Genomic DNA, 25267 nt, shown 5'->3' with positions numbered 1-25267 from the left:
TGGGGTCTATTCGACAATTAAGCCCCATCACATCACACTCACCCCCCCTTTGACAATTCCCCCCCCCGCTCCACTGCCCTTCCCCTGGCCATAAACTCCCTCCCTCCCTCCCTTCCTAAGTCACAAGTTAAACATACAGATACCTCCGTGTTTTCTATGCATGTGACAACACATGCAACGGGAAGTTCTACACATGATTTACAATTTCACTTATTTCAGTATCGACTTCAAGAAAAGGAAATAGAGTGATCAGAAATATCTAAAAAGTTCAACAAATTTTTTCATACTTTTCACATTTTAACGTCACTAATGCTTACATAAGTGATACTGGCCAATGATGGATATTAATAACACTCTCTCATATCGCTATATTGATCCATACATGTAATCAATCCGTTTGATTGGGCAAAAGGTTTTACACCAATACATGTGGGATATCATATTAATCATGACAAAAAGAATGAAGTTTTTCAAATTGTTATCTTCCATTTTTTGCAGATTGACTTGAAATCAAGCCACTTAGTATACTTAATATTGAATGTGTCACCACATTCAAGGTTTTACTGAATATGCAAGGAAAATGACATAATCTGGTGTTTTAAAAAAAAATGTCTGAATTATTCAAAAGCAGGAGAACAAAGGAAGAAAGCGATACACTAATACAGAGTAACATATGTAACCTTTAAAGCCACACACATGCCACCAAGAATTTGATTCTTCTATATAAAAAATTCACTCGGCTAAACCCATTGCTACACACCTTGCATTCAGCTACAAGGTATCACAGGGAAGACATTCATACAATTTCCAAACTTTCCACAGATTAAACCCCAGATCTGTAGAATACCCATTACCCCCCCAATAAAAGGGGGGCCTATTAGTGGCAACTTACCATCCTTACAGCTCTTACACTGAACTATTGCTGTCAACTAACCATGTATGGTAAAAACCACCTTCATCACATGCTATGTGTTTACCGTAGATGGCTTGTTAACATGTCGCCCCCCCGATATATGTTATGTTATAGGACGAGCCATCAGTCAGACACTTAAGTCTAGAGGTTATAGTAGCCTGAGTTAAATGTTTTATCATTTAGTTTATCATTTGTTTGGATCATTTTTCAGTATGTTAACTGAATATCATGTAAAGGATAAGAGCCCGCGCCATTCGTCACCTTTTCGTATCACCTAATTCACCTGGATTACAAATGCCGGAAAGAGTTTGAAAGCTTTTAAATTGAAGCTTGAAGGCACCGAACACAGTCCCCTCATGCAATATATCTGTCCGTATTGTAATAAAGTATAAACCAAAGAGAGAGTGGACTTTTCGTCACGATACGTCCGGATCCAATTAACTAGACATGCCAGTTAATCACGATCTCGCTGCTGAAAAATTGATTACATATCGGACCAGGCCTTTGACATGCAAGGAAATCAATTAATAAATATGTCTTTGGAATCAATAATAGTTAGGACTGCATATCATCTGAAAACATGCAAAGAGAACAAATTTATGGCAGATACCATTGCCTGTTATATGGGAGGAGTGTGGTTCCACCTTCTTCAGTGGCTGTAAGTCAGATGCAAAAGTGTTTCAAAAACCTTTTAAAAATCAAGATTTTCACCCGCAATCTTTGCAAGGAGATGGGGGAGAAGTTGCACCTGCCTGCTTGATTTGCAGAGTGAGTGATTGGTAAACAGCAAGCCCTAATTTTTTCAGGGATCAATACATTTATATGGAAATCTTGCAGTTCTTGTTCGAGAGGATATTCAAGAGAGGTTCTACTTAGTCTGTTGATTAATTTCATTTTATCGAGCCTGCCTTTTGAACTACTTCAACATTAACTTCCCTTATTAAATCAAAGAGCATGGGTACCATGGTAACCTTTCAATGACAAAATCTTTGCTAATTAACATGATTTGTTACATCATTTGCATGTAAATGATAATTTATTTAAACTAGCAGTAACATTTAGTAGAATTTTTCTTTACTTGATCATCATTAAACTTTCTCTATTTTAATTTAAAAAGATAACATTTGACAATTATATGTTAGGTTGCTGCCACATACTGACATTTTTCCTTTTTTATAAAGCCGTCTTAAGAATAAAAAATTATAAAAAATAGAAATATATAAAAAAAAAATTGCCTCCATTTTGTATGGATACAGTCTTATCCCCTCTCTGAATATTCACAAGCACAGTTAAACAGTAGCATGGGTCATACCATCACACTAAGGTTGTAAAGCACAATTTATTACCCCAATTTGACTCAATATATACTGGTATTGCATCCTATGCTATAAGATATCATGTAGCACACTAACAGACTGATTCTTATTGCACTTGATGTGGTATGAAAGTGACAATAGTAGTCTGGTTTGATCTTGTATCTTTCAAATTGTTTAAAATGAAGCGAAAAAGGGAAAAAAGGGATTATAATTTATTAAATTATAATATATATATATATTTATGCAAGAATTTCTTCTATTTGACCTATGTTCTGACCCCTTAACCTACAAACATTATAGTATTTTCTAGGTCAAAATTATGATATCAAAAGAACTACATAAACACACGTGGCACCATCTAACGCTTACCTGGATACGACCGGTAGAAACCTGTTGCACTTCCAAAGTACTGCCAGATAAGCTTATCGTCACGCTGAGCGTTCTTGATGAAGACTTCATCGACAGAATCAGTCGCTCTGATGCTGTTCAGAATATCTGGGTCTGGAGAAAATATTAAACAATTTATAGGAGTAATGTAACTCAAAACAAGGAGAATTGAGCAACATTGTCGACTATAACTACAGATCTTGTTGAAAGAGCCCCTGGTTATCATCGACTCTGTCATTGAATGGAAATTCAAACTCACATTCTGTTTGGGAGATTTCAATGTGAGTTTTTCAAAATTCAAAAGTCCAGGTGGAAATTTATTGTTTACTTCTATGAACGAGATAGATGTTCTAAACATTCTGCTGAAATTTGCGAGCAAATCCTACCTAGCATTTTCTGAGATATTGATAACTGAGATGTTCACTGACCTCTATTTTGATAAAATGTTTGTTGAAATTTCGAGAAGAAAAAAAACAGGAGTGATGTCATAGTTTTACACTGAGAACAATAATCTTTCAAATTGTTTACCTTCATTTTCACTCTTTCTCACTCTATTGATATAAATTAGATAATTAAGATTCCAACTTTAATTACCTATGAGGAGATGTAAAGGGAACAATATAACACCAATTTCAGTAGTACATTTCATGTTAATTCATCTTTATTTTGAAGGGAAAAATTGGATGTACAAAATTTTTTTGAAACAAACTTGTCATTGTACTTCTGTGACAACCAACCTGTTTGCTTCATGTTTACTTTCAGTACAAAAACAATGTCAATTTCGAATGTTGGTATCTCGAAATGGTTCGTAGGAACTGGATGCAGTTTTCCACCAGGATGGTGTGGATATATTCCGTTATTACCAGTCAAACCAAATATTCGGCAGGTCTATAATACCTTGAATTAGTACTATACAAACTCACTGAATGCCTAAGGGTAGTCAGTATAGGCCCCATATTATAGCGTGCTATAATTGCTAGAAGTTTTCAAAAATTCCTTTCCTGGAGGTCTTCACTCTCCAAATTTTTCTCAGACATTTTTAAGGAACACACAAGATGCCTGAATGTCCCAATGAGGAAAATTTCCATGAGGGTTGTGTTTATAAATACAGTTTAAGAATTTTGACCAAAGTTGACCGTATTTGAATATCTAGCATATTTGCTAGCAGTTTTTGGTTTTAAGCTAAAATTAAGGCACAAAAATGAAAGCAAGTTGGCACAGTTACAGTCTCAACTTTGTGATAAGCTAGCTAACATGAGTTACCTTTAATACCCAAACATGTCGCAAGCTGACAACAACAAAACACAGACCAGAACTTAATTTGCAAGCTCAGTTTTTTTCAGGGATTTAAGTAGGTCATTTTGCAATCGTACTGGAAAAATATTGTTTCATTTGTCAATAATAATCTAATTATCTAAGTTATATTCAGTCTGTGCATTGCTTTATTATGATGACAGTTATTGATTTATAATGCCCAATGTGTGCAAACATCTGCTGTGTGATTAGAATTAATACCGTACCAGCCGGTGACAAAACTACCGAGAAGGTTATGTCTTGTAGAATCTCTGTCCAGTAAAACCTTTGCATTTCCTTTTAATTGCTCGTAAAATGACAGTTTAAAATCCTAACCTTGATTAAAGGATGCATTATATCAAATTGACCTTCCATGTTTGAAACATAGCTTATCCGATGTAATTAATTAATAACTACAGACCTACGGCCCAAAACCAGCTAGTCCAACAGAGTTCGCTGGGGTGCAGACCGGCACCCCGCCAACACATGACAGTTTTAAATTATGCCAGTTTGGACCAATCAAATTGCTTCTCACCCTCTTCAAAGATGTCTGTGGGTATCTGGATTGAACTAAAGCTGGTGTTGACTAAGGAACGAAACAGTTCATTGTACTCCACCACGATGTCGTCTGTGAAGTTTTTGGAATTCTTGAAAGTCACGTTCTTCGGCTGCAATATATCATAAGACAGAAATCCATATCATTATTAATAAAGATGTGTTCATTTATTTTCAAATAATTATTTAACTTGATAGCCCTTTATCATTTACACAATTCATTTTTGCATAACCCTGGAAATGCTCGGAACAGAGGCCAACCTAATTGTTATTGTCTCACAGAAACGTAATCCTTTGAAGGGATTGCCCGTGTCTCGGCTTGTTCACATAGGACTTAATGTTGTCTTCCGAAGCAAGCTGTATATAAATGCTACAACGACCATTATCGAAAGGTTCTCCTATAAGTGGATAAATTTGAGTTGTTACTTTCTCAAATATTGTTATACATCCTTAGTATTATTATCTACACCGGTACTGTGGCAGAGTGGATATAGGCTGTGGCATTTGAAGCACTGAGGCTTAGGCTTAGCGAGAGGTTCCGGGTTCAATTCCCGGCCGGGACATAGTAAGGTGAATTTATCATCCAAGAGCAATCTACGGTTTTCCCATATGAAATAACTGTCTAAATTGCCAAAAATTTGAGTTAAAATGGTGAATGGGAAGCCACCCGACGTGTATGTTGTTAATCTATAAGCCAGGTTGCAGGTTTCTCCCACATTCTTGATGGCTTAAGCGTCGTAAAAATAACTTCTGATTATTGTTATTATCATTATCTACACATGGACAGCTTGCATGTGTACTGTAAGCCTTCCATGTACACTTGTAATGAAAGGCTGAATTCAATTTCATCAATATATATCTAGTTGTAAGACTCTTAACGAACTAAGGGCAATGGGTGCCAAATTGATTGAAAAGATTTGTAGAACCTATAAAAGATTTGGTTGAACCTCAACAATTAAGCTAAATATGCAAATTAAACTATACTGCCAGCTGGTATGATACATATCCAAATAAGATTGAAACAATAACATTGAAATAATAAGGATTTTTTGACCAAATCTTAAAATGTTATATCTCCACGCTTTGGATCAGAACTTTCACTACACCATACTGTAATGATCCTGTCCTCTCCTCGCTTCATTATACTGTTTCTTTAACTTATGCATCTATATGAAAATAGCTTGACATGAATACACATACATTACAATAACGATGCCAACATACATAGACAATTAAATACACCTAGACAGATGTAACAAAAGTAGATTACGTGGTGCAGTACCTCAATATTGGGATCGTACTCATAGTGTTTAGATGATTCCTCCAGATTTTCAACAATATTCTGAAAATAACAACAACAAAAAATCATTTATTTCAAACAGAGAAAGAGAAAAAAAACCTGGTATATGTAAATGTCTGGTAATTCATGTAAGTAACATTATAGAGGGCAACACACTACTATTGTGGCAGGATCTTCTACTCCCACTCCCTTTCATATGCCCCACCCCCCCCTCACCCTGCCCAACCCCTCCCTCTCTCAGCCCACAAATATAAGATCTAGGTTATAAACATTTCAACCTACTTGAATTTATGAGAATATTGATCATGTAGTGAAAAAATCATGAGAACTAACAAGCATCACAGAATGGTCTTAATAACAGAGATAATTAATTGTAGAGTTATTGCACTCACATATATACACTGTACCTATAGAGAGCTTAGTACAATTTAAGATGTAGCCCCCCCCCCTCCCCAACCCCACCCGCCCCAATGAAGCTCTACAGTTTTCCTAATTTCCAACAGAAGTTTGAAGGTCAACATGTTAAAGTAAATTATGATCCATAGAAGTAAAAATGTTGAGTATCTTACTGCCTTATAATGTTTTGTTTTTACTGGGGGGGACTTATATTTGGGAGGTACCAGTGGCGGGGTTGCACCTTGGCAAGAGCCACTGCTTCTTACCTTGACAGCTTCCATCTTCAGTTCTAACATCTCCTCCCAGGCACTAGCCACTTCCTCCAGGAGCGTGCCTCCATTGATCTCCTCCGTTGTATAGCTAGAAGTCTCGTAGTTCTTAAAATTATGAAAAGAAAAAAAGAGAAGAGGATGTCACAGTGTCATCATGATTACATGTTGCCATGATGATGATGATGCTTCGATCCGGGAGTGTGCTTATCGAGGCACAATTAGCTTAGAGTAACGAGGAGGGAACGGAAGACTGGGAGAATTAAGACAGAGCTGGTGAAATCTAGACTGACATAATGAGGGGGGAGGGGAGGGGAGGGGGAGTGGGAGGGGGGTGGAGGTGGAGGGTGGTTTTACTTATTTATTATCGAAACATTTCTGGTATACACGCACGACCCTTGCCTAAGGTCCTGCACTGTTTATTCCCTGTCTTCTTCTTTGGTATATACATGTATTACTCTACCTGAGTCAAATAACTACTGTATATACAGTTTAACTGATGAAACTAACTGTTTTTACCTCATGGTGATATATATTTATATATACATATTACATGCCCATTCATGTTAGAAACACAACTATATATAGATCACTATGAGTTTCAGATTCACTGTGTCTGTTAATAGCTTACGATTTGTTTACACACCTGTACATCCGTATTATAAATTACAATTTTTAATAAAGAAAACATGATTCTGTTAGAATTATACTGTAGGTTTAAGTTATAATATTTATTAAGGTTCTGCTACAGTAACAAATTGTTTACTCTGTCAGCCTTTACTTTCTCTTTCCTTCAGTTTTCTCATCCCTTTTAATTTTTATTTGTTCTCATTTTATTATTTTAGTTTGAAATGGCTGCATGTAATTACATGTATTTATCCGGCTGATGCGCACACATGAATGAACACATTTACAGAGTATCACTGTCTCAATTTACAGTCCCTGCATAGATAGAGTATCGCTGTGCATCACTAAACCTATGTTGTTTAATTCAGTTTTAATTACCACCCTGGTCTGGATAGCATGTTCTCTCTTCCATAACATAATTTGTATCCCTAGTACAGACACTACCATGCACAGCATCTCACTGTGCACAAGAAAATGACTACTCTACTACTGTACAGTACATGTCCTTTCAAAACTAATGGCATCTTTTATATGCACAGTCTTTCCCGAGAGTTCAATATAAAGACAGAATTTGGCTGTAATATTACGAGAAATGAAATTATATTGAACGGTTATATTGACTTGGACGTGGACTGTACAAGGTTAAATGACAACCACTGATCCAAGACTGATCATTTTTAATAACTTATGTCAGCATCTTACCAACAGTAATCTAATCAACAGTTCACAATATATACAGATATGCTACAGGTACAGTAAAAGTGCACATGTATCATTGCAAGGTGCTATGTGACATGTGTACTGTATATATGAAACTGTTCCATTGTAACTTACATTGTAAAATATAACCATAAAGTGTAGGTTAATGAGTCTATGAGACAGCATATATGTGGGTGATGTATTGCAAGTATATAAAGTATTGATGGTACCATAATTCATTCATACCATGATCAGCAACGTGCAGATTATTTATACATGATACTGTAGGTTACAGTAAGTGGTATAAAAAACACAATATGCCATAGATGCCATAATGACTAATCAGGCAAAATATGGCAGCATATGGTTTAAGTATTGATGGTACTAGAATTCGCTGAATGCCACTTATTACACACATTCATATATTCGAACCCGGGCCTCCTGCTTTACATGTGGACACCCCAACAACTAGGCTATGGACGCTGATTGTATGTCCAGAGGTTCAAAACCGGTAAGGAAGGTCGTAATTCCACTGTAGGCGCTTGTCATCTGTATCGAACAATACTAGTTCTAAGAATGATGCTGATGGGAGTTTTACCTCAGCACCATCTGTTCAGGGGCTATTGTGCTTTATATTGATTGGGCATGGAACCAAACTCTTAATTCACAAAAAGGTGAAATAAATCAATATATATACTTCACATAAATGCTACAAAATGAAAGTTTTTATGAAAAATTTGTAAATATCATTTGAGTAGTGTCATGTACAGTGCACACATGTATGGGTTTATATGCATACAGTACTGTTATGTATATAGCTGACAAAGTCGAAGCTATGTAAAATGATATAAAGGCAATCAATTTCTGTACAACATGCTGTGAGCCAGTGATGAAGTGTAAAAAAGAAGTTGGGGGTTGGGGGGGGGGGGACAGGGCTTGAATGGTCCTCACAAGTAATTGCCAATATGATGGAGTCCCAACTAATCAACCATCATCAGTATATTATACTCAAATAGGCTAGAAACTCAATATCCATGCCCCTTATTAATGCCATGTTTCTGCATGTGAACGAAGTAAAGTGACATTTCAAAATGCATCAAATACAATTTATTGCAGTTTTGTTGTCCTACTGTACAATTTACTTCATGTAAAACAATTAGGCCTATGTACAACACAGACCCATCATAAATTAACCCTTGCGTTAGAAAGATGCATGCAAGATCGAGAAAGCGTCCACTATTAATTAAGTGTTGTCAGGAGGCAAGCTCAATCATGTTACAATGTGGCTCGTTCTTGAATTTCTCCTCGCCGACATTCCGTGCATACTTTTGTCTGATAAAACAATAGGGTCTACACACATAAGACAATAAACGAAGAAACCTTGTTGTTTTAAGCAGCAGATGATACACTGGTACCCAGAGCTACTACAGCAACCAACAGATGATCTGTATGATTTACAGGTACCCTTTATACATAAACCTTCAAATGCAAACATATTGATGGGTTCTGTGATCTTTCTTTCATATGATGATTTACTGTCACCCACACTGATTATGATTTATGATTATGAACTGTCACCCACATTGTAGAAAGATTCGATTGACACATTTTCGGAGCTGATCTTTAACATAATTATGGGACTGTTTATGAAAATTTCTCAACGAGGGTAAGAGCTCTGCTGCTTATGCATGAAATTGCTAAGGAAATTAATCGTATGATAATTCTAAACCATTCCCAACAGTATCTACATATATAGGGATGAAACTGTTCAGACCTTAGACAAATTTCCACGATGACATGTCATATCAAGATTCATGCAAATTGTGATTGGAGCAAAGAGAAATTGTTAAAACAGCTACTATCATTGCATTTGGTGAATATTTATTTCTAAACTTGATCCACAGCAGTTCATTTAGCTGGACTTGTCAAATTTTATACTGTCCGTTGATGTGAAGTGCGAGTCATACATGTTGAAGATGTTCAAAGTTGCTTGTGAGTTGGTATGTAGTACTTATAATATAAGTAAACATGTCTGGAGGATCAAAATTAAATGGGATAGACAAATAATTGATATTTAATTAGACATTCAGTTTGATTACCAGTTCAATCCCACTACCTGTAGTCAGCTTACAGGAGCTAAAATACAAATTTGGTGATTATTTTAATACTTATTCCTTACATGAGAAAATGCATTTATTTTCATAGACAAACAATTTTCACATATCAACAAATTTGTTAGTTTCATTTTTTAGTCACAAATTCACATTTTAGCCAAATTCATATTTTTTTTGGTCATCAGTCTTATAAAAAAATTGCAACTTGAAGCAGAATCAATCAATAGCAAAAATATGTTATAGTACATTTCTGGTCTTCATAAGTCATACAATTTATTATATGAGAACTGGCATCAAAGAAAAAAAAATTTGTGATTATTGCTTTCATTTAGAGGGAAAAGGGGAGGAGAATGGTGCTTAGGCCAGTGTTTTAACTTTTTATACAAATTATAAATAAAAAATTCTCTCATCAATTTAAAATAAAATGCAAATTGATACAGAATCAATCACTGTCAAAAACAAAAAATGTGTTACAACTTACAACACAATTCTGGTCTTTGGGGCAGTCAAACAATTTTTATATGAAAGACCTACGTACTGCAAAACGAGGACCCAAAAAACTTGTTATTATTGTTTTCTTTAGGAGGAAAATGGGCGGAGAATGAAGAGTGCTTCTAGAGGCTATAGGAATTATAGGTCATTAAGCTTGAAAAATTAAACCACTGCTCTTATTTTTATTTAAATTTGAATGATATTCTTCTTCTTTATTTTTTTCGTTTTTTATTACGTTTGTTTATGAATAGGTTCTATATTTGATCAAATGCAGGCTTTGGTTGCAAAAGAATTACACAGCTCACAATGTAAAATTATATCTGCACACAAAGTGGTATTTTCAGAACATGTACAATTCTTCATAACTGACTTAAAACTGGCATTATACCGTGAGCTCTAGTTGCTGTATAAATCAATTACCCTCAGACTTCAAATTTCTAGCTTATAATGCTCACTCATATGTGAAAAATTCCTTCTTTTTCAGCTGGTCGCTGGAGCTGACTCTCGTATCACACCTCTGCCCTTATTTCCTAATTTTAGAAGAAGTGACGGGGAAGGAAAATGAAGCCAATTTTGGAATATTTGATGATAAGTGAAGGAAGAATACTACAGTGTACATATGTATCCCCATATATGTGCAATACAAATATACAAGTGTATGATAGAACCACTAGAATGTAATATCTCTTGACCATAAATTGCTGCAAAACTCTCTAAATCACTTGGAGTGAAAAACTTCTTCAATTTCACTGTTAGCTGAATTGGGGATTAGGGGCGGCCCTAACTGTATAACAAGAGTGAAAAAAAAACACTTGAAAGTTAAGAGTGTAAATTTTCACTCTTAAACAAAGAGTCAATGTACACTCTTATTTAGAGTGTACACTTTGACTCCTTCTAAAGAGTGATGATATTTTATTCACTCTTAATAAAGAGTTAAATCCCAGTGTTGTACCCCGAGTATTGCTCTTCAGTATACACACAGCTAATACAGTAGACAATCAATTCCTTCAATTTTACGTTTCAAGCACTTCTACAAATTCACATAAAACATTGATAATATAAATGGTTCAAACCAAAACATGTACATACAAACTTGAGACCATGATCCCCAACTATAGAATCACTGAGGGGTGGGTCACCTCCAGGTTCAGTATTAAAAATATATATCACAACAAAATGTGATGCAAGTTTTGCTGTTGTGACGATACTTCTGTCCCACAATATAAATTCTATGACAATGGTTTTGCAAGTGATTTTTGAAATTTTCTTTTTGTTTGTTAAGGGTCCAGACTCGAAAAGTTTCTACTACTTCTGGTTCCTCCACTTCTATTATAGCATGTTTTGTACTTTGTTTATTGTTATTTCATCATAATGTGAGTGTAAATCAATAAAGATTTCTTTATTCCGTATTCCTGTAATCCAAAGATTATTCAACGCAGATGTAATGTTGAGTCGATTCGTGGTTTATTAGCTATGATATCTGGTAATCTGCTAATCTGTTAATCTTCTAATCTGTCAATCTGCTAATCTGTCAATCTGGTAAATAAAATCTTTGGTTTAACACTGGAAAATACTTCTTGCTTCAATACGTTCTTGATATCGACTGAACTCATATGACCGTAAAGACAGAACCAACGAAAACAACAAATTTCAAACACATACTCACGCACACTCGCACAAACACGCACACGCGCAGTAGCACTGCAACTTTGCATGACGCACACTTCGTAACAATACACAAACAACACATCGTGTGAGCGCGTTTACAGTGAGTAAATTACTCATTGACTCTGTTACTGTTTATATATATGGAAAGTGGAAAATAAACTTGAAACTTGAAGTATGGTTTTACTTATGTAATCCTTATGGCTGTTTTGTTTTATAATTATAATAACCCTTATCTAGAAGCACCACCCGCCCACTCCCCCCCCCCCCCCCCAACAATCAATTACCACATATGTACCAGGTGGTTAGTAGTTAAAATGTTTTAGCCATTTTCTTATTGTCAGTATGTTGGAAAAAATTAAACCGCAAAATATGTAGAGAATAATAGCAAATATTTAAAATAGTTCTATGTAGGGTCGAGGTCAAAGTTCAGTATAGATCCATTCCATCTGAGAAGTGTTGAGATCTGCAACTCCATTGATTGCCATCTTGTTTTCTATGTGCTTGTTCTAACAGTAGATTAAAGCCTTATATTCTCCTAAAAGTTAATGAACTGGATCTTGACCTGCCAATTGTTTACAATGTAGATGTGTGTCAATTCACTCATGATAAATGAGGCTGGTGTAATATTATAGTAAATCACAAAGTTCATGGTTTTAAAATGTATGCACTTTAACCATATATAAAACTAATAGCTGAAATGGTGATTTTTTTTTTTTTTCTATGTATAGAATATAAAGTACGTATCCATTGGCTAAAGCTTTGAATATATTAGCTGTTCTCATTTTTAAATTGAAAATGTACCAAAGTGTTGCAGTTAACACCATTTTTAAAATTTAATCAAACGTAACATTCCCTGTGAGGGCCGCAAATTTGTTAGCGAACCTGAATCAGATGTACATAGCAGATTGGTAAGAAAGGAGGGCTCAGGAAATTGACAAGACTTGTTCTGCACATGTATGAGTCTCTTTAACAGATACAGTAGCAAAACATACAGAACCTTAACTACCAGCAGGGAGATATCCAACATATTGCAGTACTTAGTGTGCATTTATCAACTTAGGCTCTATACATACTGTACAGATAGCAAGCTTCAGTTACACACTGTGAGTGTGAGGGTATGAAACAAGTAAACCACGCTGTATGTACATTATAGATACAGTATACTCTTTGTTATGTGAAACGGTGGCAAGTTGCAGGTATACTGAGCTACAAGATGTGTAACAGCAAAGCTGCAGGTACTTAATATAATCTGAGGTGTGCATTGCTTGGCTGCACTTATACTGGCATCATGCATGTGTAAAACAGGAGGCACTATAGTTACTTATGAAAGTAAGAAAAGACTTTGTCTCAAAGTACTGTAGAACAATAAATAGACAAGTCACTAAGTATGGACTGCATGGACATGTCTTCAGATCAAACAATAGACTAAAAGTTGCATGTACCTGTTCAGCAGCTTTCTACTATTATTTAATGGATTATTCAGATCTTTTGGGCATGTATTCTATACATACAATGGGCAAACATGTCAATTACTTAGTTCTATACAGTAGCTAGCCTATGTGTATGAATATCATGGTGTTTGAAGAATTTATCATGACAATTCCAGTTTATAAATTGCAGACTTTTAGACATTTTGTATATTGTGTAAAATATTGCTATATTATAACACAAGAAGTTAGATACTCACAACTAAATCATTCAATCATTTTGATACTTATTTCTTCATTGCAAAAATGGACAAATCGAAAAGATTTCTTGAGGTTTAAACGATACCGAGGATAAACGATACAGAGTACTGATTAGACACCAAAGTCAACTAGCTATGAGAATATTATGTTAAAAAAACTCAAAGAAAAACATTCATACACTTTAGCACTTTTAAAAGAAAAAAGCCAAACCAAACCTGTTTCAGTTCCTGAAAGTGAGTACTGGTGTCCAAGAGATCGATGAGATGATTGCTGATATTTTGAGACCAACTTTCGAGCCTAGATAGAAAAGAAAATGCAATGATCATCATGTTTAGCATATAAACCGGGGAATAATTTATCCCGTATTGGGTCGCAGGATGCTATGTAAAATGGTCAAATTGCTATACATACAAGTCCAATGATGTACATAACAGTGTTTGTTTCTATTTAACATGTCAGGAACCATACTATTTTATAAGAGATCAAATTCAGAGCCTTCAAAGCTGTTACACAAAATTTGAACACTAAATTATTCCCTTAACACTTGTGCAAATTATCAGCATGTTCGTGAACGTAATGGTACCGGGGGGGGGGGGATGATGCCTTGGCGGTGTTATCGTTGATTTTCTAGCATTTTATAATTTACAATGTATGTATGCATGTTTTCTATACTGTTAAACATTAATGGCATTGAATCACAGCAATATTAGATTACTAGCCTTGACCTAGATTGTTTTACTAGTTTGGGTTCTCTGATTGAGTCAATCATTCTTGCCAAATGCAGTAGTACTACTGAAGGTTTGTAGGCTAACAATGACAAGGGCTAGAACTTAGAAGCATAGTGTCAGGGCTAACTCTTGTCTATGATGTGTCTTGGAATAAGTGTTAATGCTACTTCCAAATTTCAGAAGCATCAATAATGCAAAATTCACCTCCTTGCTGTAGAGAGCTTGATCTAGTGTAGCTACTTTTCTAGGCCCACTACTAGGCACCCAGAGAGTCTGTGATTTTCTTGTCCAAAATTAAGAGAAAGTTTTTAGTCTTCTTGGTGACGTATATTGATATTTCGCTATAACCATGGCAGTAGTAATAGGTAGCAAAGTAATAACTTCCAAATCACCTTTTCTCTTCCAAGTTCTAGTATTAAAGGCAGACTTGCCCATTAATAATTTGGTAAATCAGGATTTTGGGGATCACCAAACATTGCCGACAGCTTCTGGTCTGTTCTTTAAATACTGTGAAGGCCTAGCAAACATGGGATTGGGAGCACCTGTGGTCAAACTAAGACTAGGTCTAGGCTAAGTAGGTTTCAAGAGACTATAGTACAAGTTCTAGCACCAGTAACAGTCACTCATAGGCATTTACTAGGGAATACGTTAGGCTAGGCCTATAGCCTAGATGATATCAAAACACATTAGACATTGCCTTTCGAAACCAGATCCACCCATCTGAATTACGTCAAGGCATCTTTCCATATATATTATCTAATTCGCATTCATGGCAAACGAAATACTTACAGAGATACAGATGGCAACAAGTCTTCTTGGCACATGATATTCACGGGAATGGTATTCAAGCAGATGAAGATGAATACACACAGCATTCTACATTTCCTCCTGTCGATCGTCATGATTGAAAGAACAAGTTTTGTCCAAAAAACTGTAATCAACAATTCCGGTTACCTTTAGCTGCCCTAAAACTTAAACGATCCCGTATTTAGTACAGAAGAGTTTTTTACTTCGTCCGACACCAGTTTCAGAACAAGTTCACTAGGCTACACAGTCGGTCGAACTGTTGGCCTACGAGCTTATTTCGATATGTATATGACGGAGTCCAACACAGTACAGCAACCACACTACACACGCGCACAGTACAGTCACACAGCACAGTCACTCTGACCCAAAGATTATTCGCTCAAACTCGATTAATTAGCAGACGGTCTGCTTAGTACAGTGTGGCAGAACCTTCGATATCATATACCGTGTCGTATGTAGCGTATGCCACAAACAGCGTATCCTCACAGTGAGCTTATGAATGTTACTATGGTACCAAATATGTGGGCTGAGGAACTTTTATCAATCTAACATTGCGGGGGGCAATAGGGGACACCCAAAAATTCGTCAAAATTAAGCCGAAAATAATTTCAATCGATATTGTATTGAGAAACTTTGCGGTCTTATACCATGAGACATATATGCATAATAATAATCGCTGTTATTACAAAAGTGAGGACGCTATTAACTATTTCAGCGAGACCTCGCTTACTTTAGAAAGGGACTTTCCCCAACACATCTTAAAAAAGAGGGTATCTTTCTCGTTTGAAACGTAAGGCCTCTGTTAGTGGCAGTCTGTCTAGCAAAGTCCTTCAAAAAGAAGACATTTTGGGGGTCCAATATCAAGCAGTTTTGATTGCGACTAAAGTTAAGTTCAGGTGAGAAACGTAAAGGATTCTATAAGAAAAGGAAAACCGACAGCCCTAACACTAGTAGTAGGCTAGTAGTAAACAGCCCACTTAGGATGTAGCCTATAGCAGGTAAAGTACGTTGGCTAGCTATACTAGGCCTATATATTGGTTTATTAGGGACCCTAGATACAATAAATATAAAAATTGTAAAGCAGCCGACGTACTTGACGCCTGTGGGGACTGCAAAGCCTAGCCAGTCGCAGTAAGGCTGTGTAGAGTCCCATAACAGACTAGTCTACTCTGTTGTGATTGTAACATCAGTGCATGTCATTAGCCAGGACTGAAACCCCCCAACTTAATGATTCCACTAAGCTAAAGTTGTATAACTGAGTTAACTAAATAATGTAACTGCCTGTTGGTGTTAAGCATGTAACCTACTGTCCCCATGCCCTAACCTGTGGAAAGTTTGTTGCTTGTGTTTTGTGGATATAGCCCTGGGATATATTGTATAGCGTACAGAAGAATATATGATCATTCATGCATAGCAAGCTTCCACAGAATTATGATCAGTTGATATGTCGGTGTTACATAAAGATAATAAAAGAATATAAAGTCTTCTCCTAATACGATAATGAAAGGAAACATTTCTGAAAGTTTATATCCAATTTGAGGAATAAAAAGCAAGATTCATCCATTTAAGTTATGTACATTCAAGACTGGGCACAATAAAGAACAGCAAACTTTCATGTTCTCATGAAGTTATTATACATGCAAAGATTTTACTGATGTTAGTAAACACAAATCATCTCTCTTCTTGCTAAGAAAAACATCGTCCAGATGGTCAAGCCATACATAATGATATGTTATTACTGTAAGAGAGTGACAGTATTTCCACAACTGGTACACAATTTAGAAGATATTGATTATAGAGGATATTGATTACTTGGATCTTATGCATAAATTAAGTCCTCATCTGCAAAATACAAGTACAAGTTGTCATTAACTGTGTAGGGCTCAACAATGAATATTTTTCATTATCATCTACACAGTAATTTATATGTGTTAAAACTTCTTTCCTCTCCATTATCATTCTGAAATTTACTACGTAAGTTTTTCAGTACATGTGTTTCTATCTGATGTTGACTGCTATGTTGTCTATCATTCCCCAGGAGATCTACATTTCTCACTTTGTTGTACCACACGACTGATCGTTTGAAACCGGAAGATGAAGTTTTCATCGCGGGGCAGTCTCGTAGCCACAGCTCTGTGTCATGTTGCCTTGGCGGCAGTAACCATGGCAATACCAGTCTACCTTGGCATATACAAGAATGTGTCTGTTGATCTTGGATACGAACACTATGCTGAGAGAGCAAACTCTACTCTTGGCCCTTTTAAGTTCCCCTCGTGGATTCGGATGCCTGCGAATACTCTGGTAAACATTGGTTATTTACTGGTCGGATCTCTCTGGCTCTACAGAGTGGCGTTTGCCGTTAATCCAGTCACCAGTCGTAAACATGAAGACCTGTACCTCATGTCAGTCTTTGCATCAATGTCATGCATCTACGGCATGGTACAGTATTCCAGGATCGTGACTCAGTCTTACGTTTGGTCTGTTCTTGATCAGTGGTACACCTTGCCATTCTTTTCCTGGACCATCGTTTGGAGTCAAAAGATACAAAGTGGCTGGAATGCCAAGACTACAATTTGCATTGTGTTAGCTTCTATCCTGAGCTACAATTTAACCTTGCTTCACAAGTTTGGGTTTGAAGTGGCGTTAGGTGTGCACATGGTTATAGCTGTCTACAACGGTTGCAGAGTTCTCTCTCTTCACTTTAATCAAAGAAGGTTCATTTTATTTTGCTCAGTTATATTTAATTGCTGTGGATTTGTGTTCTTAAAACTGGCAGATTTCCATCTTGCTAGATTTGCCATATTCCAAGAATTGACTGGTCATTTCTGGTCCAAAATATGCGATTTTCTGCAGATACATTTTACAGTAATGCTCTTTGTTCACATGAGTCAAGACTCAAAGACTGTTTAGTCAGATCATTGTAACAAGTCACCCTTCAGTCATATTAAGGGCGTGAAGACCAAACTACAATGTTCCAAGCTATATATGATTGATAGGTGCTTGTCACAAAGTGAAGATATGGTAGATTGACTACACAGAGACTTCAACTATGATCTTAGTAAGAATTGTTGTGATATTTCATAGTCCAAGAAAAAACAGAAAATTGGCGCAATGTTTATGTTTCCAAATGCTTTTCCGGTTTTGGAGATATTCACTTTGACTGTAAGTTATGCTTAATCTCTGGAATGCTCCTTTAAGGCCAAATTGCAGGACTTAACAAAAAAAAATCAATAGGAAAATAAAAGACTTTTATACCCTTAACTTTCATGTTCAAGATACAATACAAATTTGACAAGGATAGTTGGTGTTGAGAGTCACCTGGGGGTGCTCTCTTGTTCATATAAAGTTAAAAGAATATGGTTTGGTTGAGTAATTAAACTTTAAATAAAACAAAGGATTAACAATAACATTTAGGCCTGCACTGAGGAGCGGACTTCATCATCAAGTCAGCCTTAAAGGAGCTTTCCAGAGATTTAGCACCTAAAGTGAATATCTCGAATACTGAATAGCTATGGAAACATTACTTCCACTTTACTGTATGATCAAGATGCAATGGTCCTAGTTTCAGGGTAACTGTGATAGGATGTGTCACAAGTTCGTAAATGTTTTGCATTATATAGCTTGTTGTACATGATAAACAGACAGAGGATATCTACCCAGGTCTCCTCTGCATCAAGCCTTGAATTTAGCCAATCAGCAATATGGAATGAAGAGTGAGGGAGGATATGGGTGACAATCATTGAATGAATGCTTAATAGATACTGAAGGCAAAAATTGTACTTATTAGGAAGTACTGACCGCCCTGTAACCTCCACCCCTCCTACCCCAGTCCCCCCTCCCACAACCCCTAGAATATGCCACTCAGTGCACCCACTCATTGTAAAGTTTACTAGGGGGTTAATGTATTCACCAGACAATGAGTACACACTAACACAAGATACCATTATTTGAAAGACTTTTATTTGTGGGTAGTGGTGAATTATTCAAAAGGAGAAAATAATTCTCAACATATTGATTTAAAAAAATACTCCTTATTTCAGTTTCATCCTTCTACCAACCAAATGATGCATTGTCCCATAAATACAGCCAGGCTGTATCATGCAATAATACACTTAATGCATGAAATAAGTTCAGTACTAATATTTGTGCATAGAACTCATCATAAACTATGCATAGAAGCAATAATTTTGGTTACAACTAAATATAAAATAAAACAAAGAAACCCTGTCAGTTCCTTTCATTTATCATTTAAAAAAATAGATTTTCCTAAGATTTTTTGTTAAGTAAAGGGGGAAAACAGAGTAGATTTTAATGTTTTTGAAAATACTTTTGTGCAATGAATATCATTACTTTACATTTAACTTTACAAAATGTAATTCAAATATAATCAAAATATCAAGTATTTAGTGATGGTTGCCTCATCTCTAATGGTTTGCATCAAATCCAAGTATTTCCTTGATAATAATAATAATCATAGTTAATGCATGAAATAAGTACATTATTAATATTCGTGCATAAAACTCCACATAAAGTATGCATAGAAGTACCTATGCAGCAACAACTTTGGTTACAACTAAATAAACAAAAATAAAGAAACCCTGAAAGTTTGTTTCATTTATAGTTTAAAATAATTGATTTTCCAAGTGTTTTGTTAAGTAAAGGGGGAAAAAGAGCATAGATTTTAATGTTTTTGAAAATACTTTTGTGCAATGAGTATCATTACTTTACATTTAACTTATAATATCAGGTACTAAGTGATGTTGCCTCATCTCTCATGGTTTGCATTAAATCCAAGTACTTCCTTTCAGTAATAATAATCATAATACTTAATGCATGAAATAAGTACATTATTAATATTTGTGCATAGAACTCAACATAAATTATGCATAGAAGTACTTATACAGCAACAACTATGGTTACAACTAAATTCCTATGTTCCTTTCATTTATAATTCAAAATAATAGATTTTCCTAAGATGTTTTGTTAAGTAAAGGGGAAAAAAGAGAGTAAATTTTAATGTTTTTGAAAGTACTTTTGTGCAATGAATATGATTACTTTACATTTAACTTTACAAAATATATTTCAAATATAATCAATATATCAAGTATTTAGTGATGGTTGCCTCATCTGTAATGATTTGCATCAAATCCAAGTATTTCCTTTCAATATCAATTCTGTTTCATACTTGCATACCTTACGTTTAAGATTTAACAATAATGGACATTACTTTATATATATTGCAGTTCCTTCCCCCCCCCCCCTTTTCACACTTGTTTATTGCACCGAGCAGTGGGTAAAGTTTGTCCAAGGATATAAAAGCAAGAAGTTGTTCTTGGCCTACCGGGATAAGAGTAATCAAAGTGCATACGAATTTCATACAGGGCACGTTCTTGAAGAGAGACCTCTGACACTTATAAGGAGAATCCATGAATGAAAGACATAATTTTTAAGTAACTACTTTACAATCAAGGTGCAGTATCCTTCCAAGCAGCGACAGCTGTGGAAAGTCCTAAGACGCTGTGATAACCAACACTGTTGACATCTGCTTGAGGTGTAACTGATATCCAACACTATGACAAGGTATTACATTAATGTACTAGGCTTTCTAGGCATCATCAAGAAGAGCAAAGGAAAAGAAAGATACATGATATTAAAATGTGGTGGTATTCTCCACAAAACTATACTGATTACAAGTTCTTGAATAATTGGTCTCAGGTAAAATATACATCAAAGGCACTTGGTATCATAATTGATGCTGAGAAGAAAGACAGCCTCTCTCTCCAGAAAATACTAAAGAAAATGGTGGTGTATGTGAAGCTTTGCCAGCTTGCTTCACTTTTAGAAACTAGAAACAATTAAATTAAATTATCCACATTGACTACTAATCCTTCAGCATTTTAAGATCGGTGGGCTATGCTCTATTATCCAGAGCAAGGGAAGATTGACCTCCAAGCTTAATGGCTCATGACTGGTGCCAGCAGGGTCCAAAACTATCGGTCATGAAGGATGCCAGTTTTCATCTGAGGCATCACATGATCCACTCGTGTCAAAAGCCCCGGCAATGTCGGTTGGATCAATGAGCCAGTAGCTGCAGTCAGCCCCTGATCTCAAGAGAACCAGGGAGCAGGAATAACATTCCAATGAAAGTTCTCTAGAATCCTTCCAATTTGTAGATCGGTGGCTATCTTCTACCAATCTCACAAAAACTCTGTAGGCAAGGGTAACATCGATTCCACCACACGTAGTCTTAGAAGATATATACAATGCAGCAGATGTTTCTCAAAACTGGGAGGTGTAAGCATCCACAAGGGAAGGATAGAAGATATCTGTCAGAGCGTCAAAATGACCACTGGCTAGGAGAATCTTGCGTACACTTTCTGTTGGATAAGGGGGGGAAATATTATAACGACATAAGCTACACAGCCAAGAGCATCACAGATAAATGTTAAAACAATATTAATCTAGTTTGGTTTAAATGGGGAAGGAGGTATGAAAGATATTTATCACCCTTGTTGCTTGGCATAAACATCAGTGCTTACATCTGGAAAAGGAAACCAGTGTCTACCAAGTGTTCACCAATTAAAAGCTCACTGCAAATGAGATCTTGTCAGGATTTCCAACCAGCTAAGTTTGTATAGAGTAGGATAGCAAGAGTCCACACAAATCAACCTTTAATTTGGAATGTATTTTTTCTGGTAGCATATTCTCCCCATTTTAACAGTTGAGTACAAGGTACCACTGTCATACACAAACATTTAAAGCGGTAAAGCAATACTACATGGACTCATAGCAGTGTCTTCTAATGGTCTGCAACATATCAAAACTAAGTTTGCACCTCAACTCAGTCTATAAGAAAACATCATTGCCATGAGAAGATTCTGATCAGACCACACTGTACGATTATGACCCATTGACTACACGTATGCCTGGGCTGGTGGCTTAAATATGGTGAACTACTGGTCATGCCATTTGTATAGGCCACGACACCCACCTCCACCCCCACCCATCATCCCCTTCTACTCTACGAATTAAAAGTAGGATTTGCTTCCTTACCAGAACATCCAGCAAGCAGCACTTTTGCATCTTCCATTTTGCACTCGTTGATGACGGCAGCAAGGACGCCAGCGCCGTCGAGATCAACAAAGCTAAAACTGCTACAGTTGATGAGGACTACCCTCCCCCTGATGCCCACGCCCTGCTGAGAGGGTGTCCCCTCTTCTGTAGCAGGCTGGAGTTGACTGTTTTTGACACTGATGGATGCACCATTGGTTTCCACTTCTTTGTCTGTGTTTCTATTGACCTCTCCTCCTATATCGCCAGCAGTGTGCGATGCTGTGGTTGTGACAAGCTGTCCAAGAGTGAAGAAGGAAAGGAAGAACTGTCACATCTTTTTCTCCATTTGTTTACATTTCGGCACTTTATCACACACTGTGTTGTCATAGCAACCCTTTTATCTTTTGTATGTAGGTAGTATCGACTGAACTGGTGTAAGATGATGCACTGCGGCATGTCATGATGTACGTGGTTTCTGCAGCGATACATTTCACGACTAACTGTATGATCCCTGCCAAACATCACAAGCCAATGTGCTGCAAAAATGCCTTTGAATTCAAGCAAGCAAGCAAAAGGAAAAAAAAAGCACACAAAAGCTGTCGTTGTTGACTAAATTCATTAAACAACTTTCAGATTTTGATTACTGGTGACCTCCTATGACATATGAAATCCAAGCCAAGAACTCATTATGAGGCATTCACATATGAAATGCATCAAAGCTGGACTAGTCCAGCTATATTGAGATTGCTTGGTTTACAAAGGTTTTTAGATTTCAACCACTGGTTATCCCAAACAACCTACTACTAAAAAGTAGAAAAGTAGAAAAAGTAGAACCTCAACCCAACAATGGGATGTGCTAAAGTTGTAATTGTTGAGTTAAACTTGCCTAACAAGGGATTCATATTTTGGCCTCTGGTGACTTCAAATGACCTTTTGACCTCCACTAATAATGAAAGCAGCTGAGAACTCGATATGGGGCATCTAAATATGTTATGAACTTCATGCCAAGCTAATCTGCATTTTGAGTTCGCAAGCTAAGGTGTTACATCTACACACACAGCCACATGCCATTACTATCACACAGATTCTATTGCCTTTAAAGGGTTCTTCTACTTACTAAGGTATCCACATTCCAAACATGAAGTTCATTGTTACTTTGCTCTGTAAGTCATGGAGTTTACGATGTTTTCAGCCTTGGGCCTCTGGTGACATTAAATTACCTTTGACCTCTATGAAAAATAAGAGGGTTCTTGTTCCAAGACCAATTCAGAGTCTGAAGTCTATCCAAGCTTTGATTTGAAGTTATTGTGTTAACAAAGGTTCTCAGACTTTGACCTCAATGACCTTTGAACACTGCAGATAACAATAAGGTTCTTCTACCCATAAAGCTGCATCAATATACCAGGTGTGAAGTTAATCCCAAATTAGCTTTTTGAGTCAAAAATGGTTTACAAAGTATCACACACCCACCATCACCATGGTTGCTTAGATTCCTTTTGCCTTTGGCATGGAATGAAAAAAAGGCTCTTGATTATGGATTCAATGAGCAATATTGTAAAATCAGCTAAAAATTGAAAGGTAGGGTGTGACAAGCCTGAGGCAAAAATCTAAATAAACTCTGGACTACTATGCTCTGACATCATAGCTGGTCATGAAACTCCATACCGTTAAAAGTGGTTTATGTCAACAAACTTCTGTTCCTCTTTTAATCTTTACACAAATTCAGGTCCACATAGGTACCTCAATACATGGCACGGATATGCAAGGCATTCAATAGTATTCTGTCTGCCATACTTCAAGATCCGATGAGATTTCATCAAACTTATAAAGCTATAGGTGAGTTGCCTCTTATGTGGGCCTGGGCACACTGCCCTCCTGAATGTGACCCCACTCAAGTTGACTGTTGCAATGTGTGGACTCGTGGACAGAGGGTTGTGTGTATGTTTAAGACCACATAGTAGAGCATGATTTTGCCAGTTTTAAGTGGTGTTGGGATACAGTTGGGGAGGCTCCACATGTAGCATTTAGCAGAGTGGCATTCGTCAGTGTGCAGCATTTCACAATTAAAACTGCCGACTTTCAGCAATGAAACCGACCATGAGGAAGTCATTTTCCATGTGACCTAAAGGAGCACCAGTCTTTATCAAGCAAAAAACAGTTCGGTCGTCACAAGCAATCATCGGTGGTTTGGTGCACTGGGGTCAGTTGTACGACTATAGCTCTTCAAGTACATCCAAGATATGGGAAATTGGAGTAGCATCAAGGTCAGGCTTAGGTCTCATCGAAAGTAATGACCGTTCCACTTTAAGCATGCATGGTCACCCATGATTCAAAAGGCCAACTAATATATATATGACACACAATTTTTAGGGCAGGATTAAAGTCACAAGAGACAAGCATAGAATGAGTCTATAAAATAAATTACAGACTGCTATCTGCAAAATGGTTCAAGCTTGTGTACAACACATGTGCTCTATGGATTTCATGCATGATTAAAAATATTAATGTATTCATAAATATTCATGATGTAGCATTTTTATAAACAAAAGCTATCACCAAACTTGCTTCTTCCTGGTCATTGGAATCCAGCTTCTGCAATGAGTTGAAAAGAAGACATTCCAAAGCATGCCAGATACATTGATGTAAACTTTACGATCATCAAGGATTGTGCATACAATAGTTTGATCTCTTTGTTTTAATGATAGAAAGTCTACTTTTTAAGTCATTTGTTGGTTACTAAACAAGTATGTCACTCCGTTCCTAACATGTTCTTGCACAGATAATTCACCGAAAACAGTAATCAAACATAAGAAAACAAAAGTTTGCAACACTCTCCTATCATCCTGCTTCTTGCCACCCCCCCCCACCCCCCAACCCTGTTACCAGCTGATAAACAATCAGGGGCACAATACAACAATACTGTAGCACCCTGCTCCCCAAACTTTGTTCTTGGCAATCAATG

The 25267-nt window shown here is 36.5% G+C and overlaps 3 protein-coding genes across 14 annotated transcripts in view; 1 reads left to right on the top strand and 2 right to left on the bottom strand.

Annotated features, from left to right (window-relative positions):
• Positions 1-15546, bottom strand: part of LOC139962175 (voltage-dependent calcium channel subunit alpha-2/delta-1-like) — a 71489-nt gene extending 55943 nt beyond the window's left edge. For 3 of the 8 annotated variants that reach the window (XM_071962143.1, XM_071962145.1, XM_071962142.1), the window contains exons 1-6: positions 15235-15545; positions 13933-14014; positions 6427-6537; positions 5747-5806; positions 4445-4577; positions 2599-2730 (exon numbers count right to left, since the gene is read on the bottom strand). In XM_071962143.1, the coding sequence (XP_071818244.1) occupies positions 2599-2730; positions 4445-4577; positions 5747-5806; positions 6427-6537; positions 13933-14014; positions 15235-15347 (631 nt within the window). In that variant the 5' untranslated portion in view covers positions 15348-15545. Of the gene's footprint in view, positions 1-1523; positions 1570-2598; positions 2731-4444; positions 4578-5746; positions 5807-6426; positions 6538-13932; positions 14015-15234 lie in introns of those variants that run through there. The other 5 variants (XM_071962140.1, XM_071962139.1, XM_071962141.1 and 2 more) reach the window with 4 other exon arrangements.
• Positions 15547-15940: 394 nt separating this feature from the next.
• Positions 15941-19830, top strand: LOC139962177 (transmembrane protein 187-like). 2 transcript variants are annotated; one of them, XM_071962152.1, is made up of 2 exons: positions 15941-16148; positions 17291-19830. In XM_071962152.1, exon 2 carries the CDS (start codon positions 17347-17349, stop codon positions 18160-18162), a length of 816 nt encoding a protein of 271 aa, XP_071818253.1. In that variant the 5' UTR covers positions 15941-16148; positions 17291-17346; the 3' UTR covers positions 18163-19830. The 2 variants fall into 2 exon arrangements, with proteins under 2 accessions (XP_071818253.1, XP_071818254.1); XM_071962153.1 differs by having other exon boundaries at positions 15941-16250.
• LOC139962176 (prestin-like) overlaps positions 19194-25267 on the bottom strand; it is a 25615-nt gene continuing 19541 nt past the window's right edge. For 2 of the 4 annotated variants that reach the window (XM_071962148.1, XM_071962149.1), the window contains exons 14-16: positions 24862-24897; positions 22306-22600; positions 19194-21629 (exon numbers count right to left, since the gene is read on the bottom strand). In XM_071962148.1, the coding sequence (XP_071818249.1) occupies positions 21532-21629; positions 22306-22600; positions 24862-24897 (429 nt within the window). In that variant the 3' untranslated portion in view covers positions 19194-21531. The remainder of the gene's footprint in view (positions 21630-22305; positions 22601-24861; positions 24898-25267) is intronic. The other 2 variants (XM_071962150.1, XM_071962151.1) reach the window with 2 other exon arrangements.

Source organism: Apostichopus japonicus, chromosome 20 (genome assembly GCF_037975245.1).
Source record: "Apostichopus japonicus isolate 1M-3 chromosome 20, ASM3797524v1, whole genome shotgun sequence".
NCBI classification, from domain to species: domain Eukaryota; kingdom Metazoa; phylum Echinodermata; class Holothuroidea; order Aspidochirotida; family Stichopodidae; genus Apostichopus; species Apostichopus japonicus.
Note: the sequence above shows the minus strand (reverse complement) of the source record. Positions and strands in the feature narration are given on the sequence as shown.

Excerpts from the sequence above, each read along its gene's own strand:
- LOC139962177 (XM_071962152.1), top strand. The coding sequence starts at position 17,347 with ATGAAGTTTTCATCGCGGGGCAGTCTCGTAGCCACAGCTCTGTGTCAT.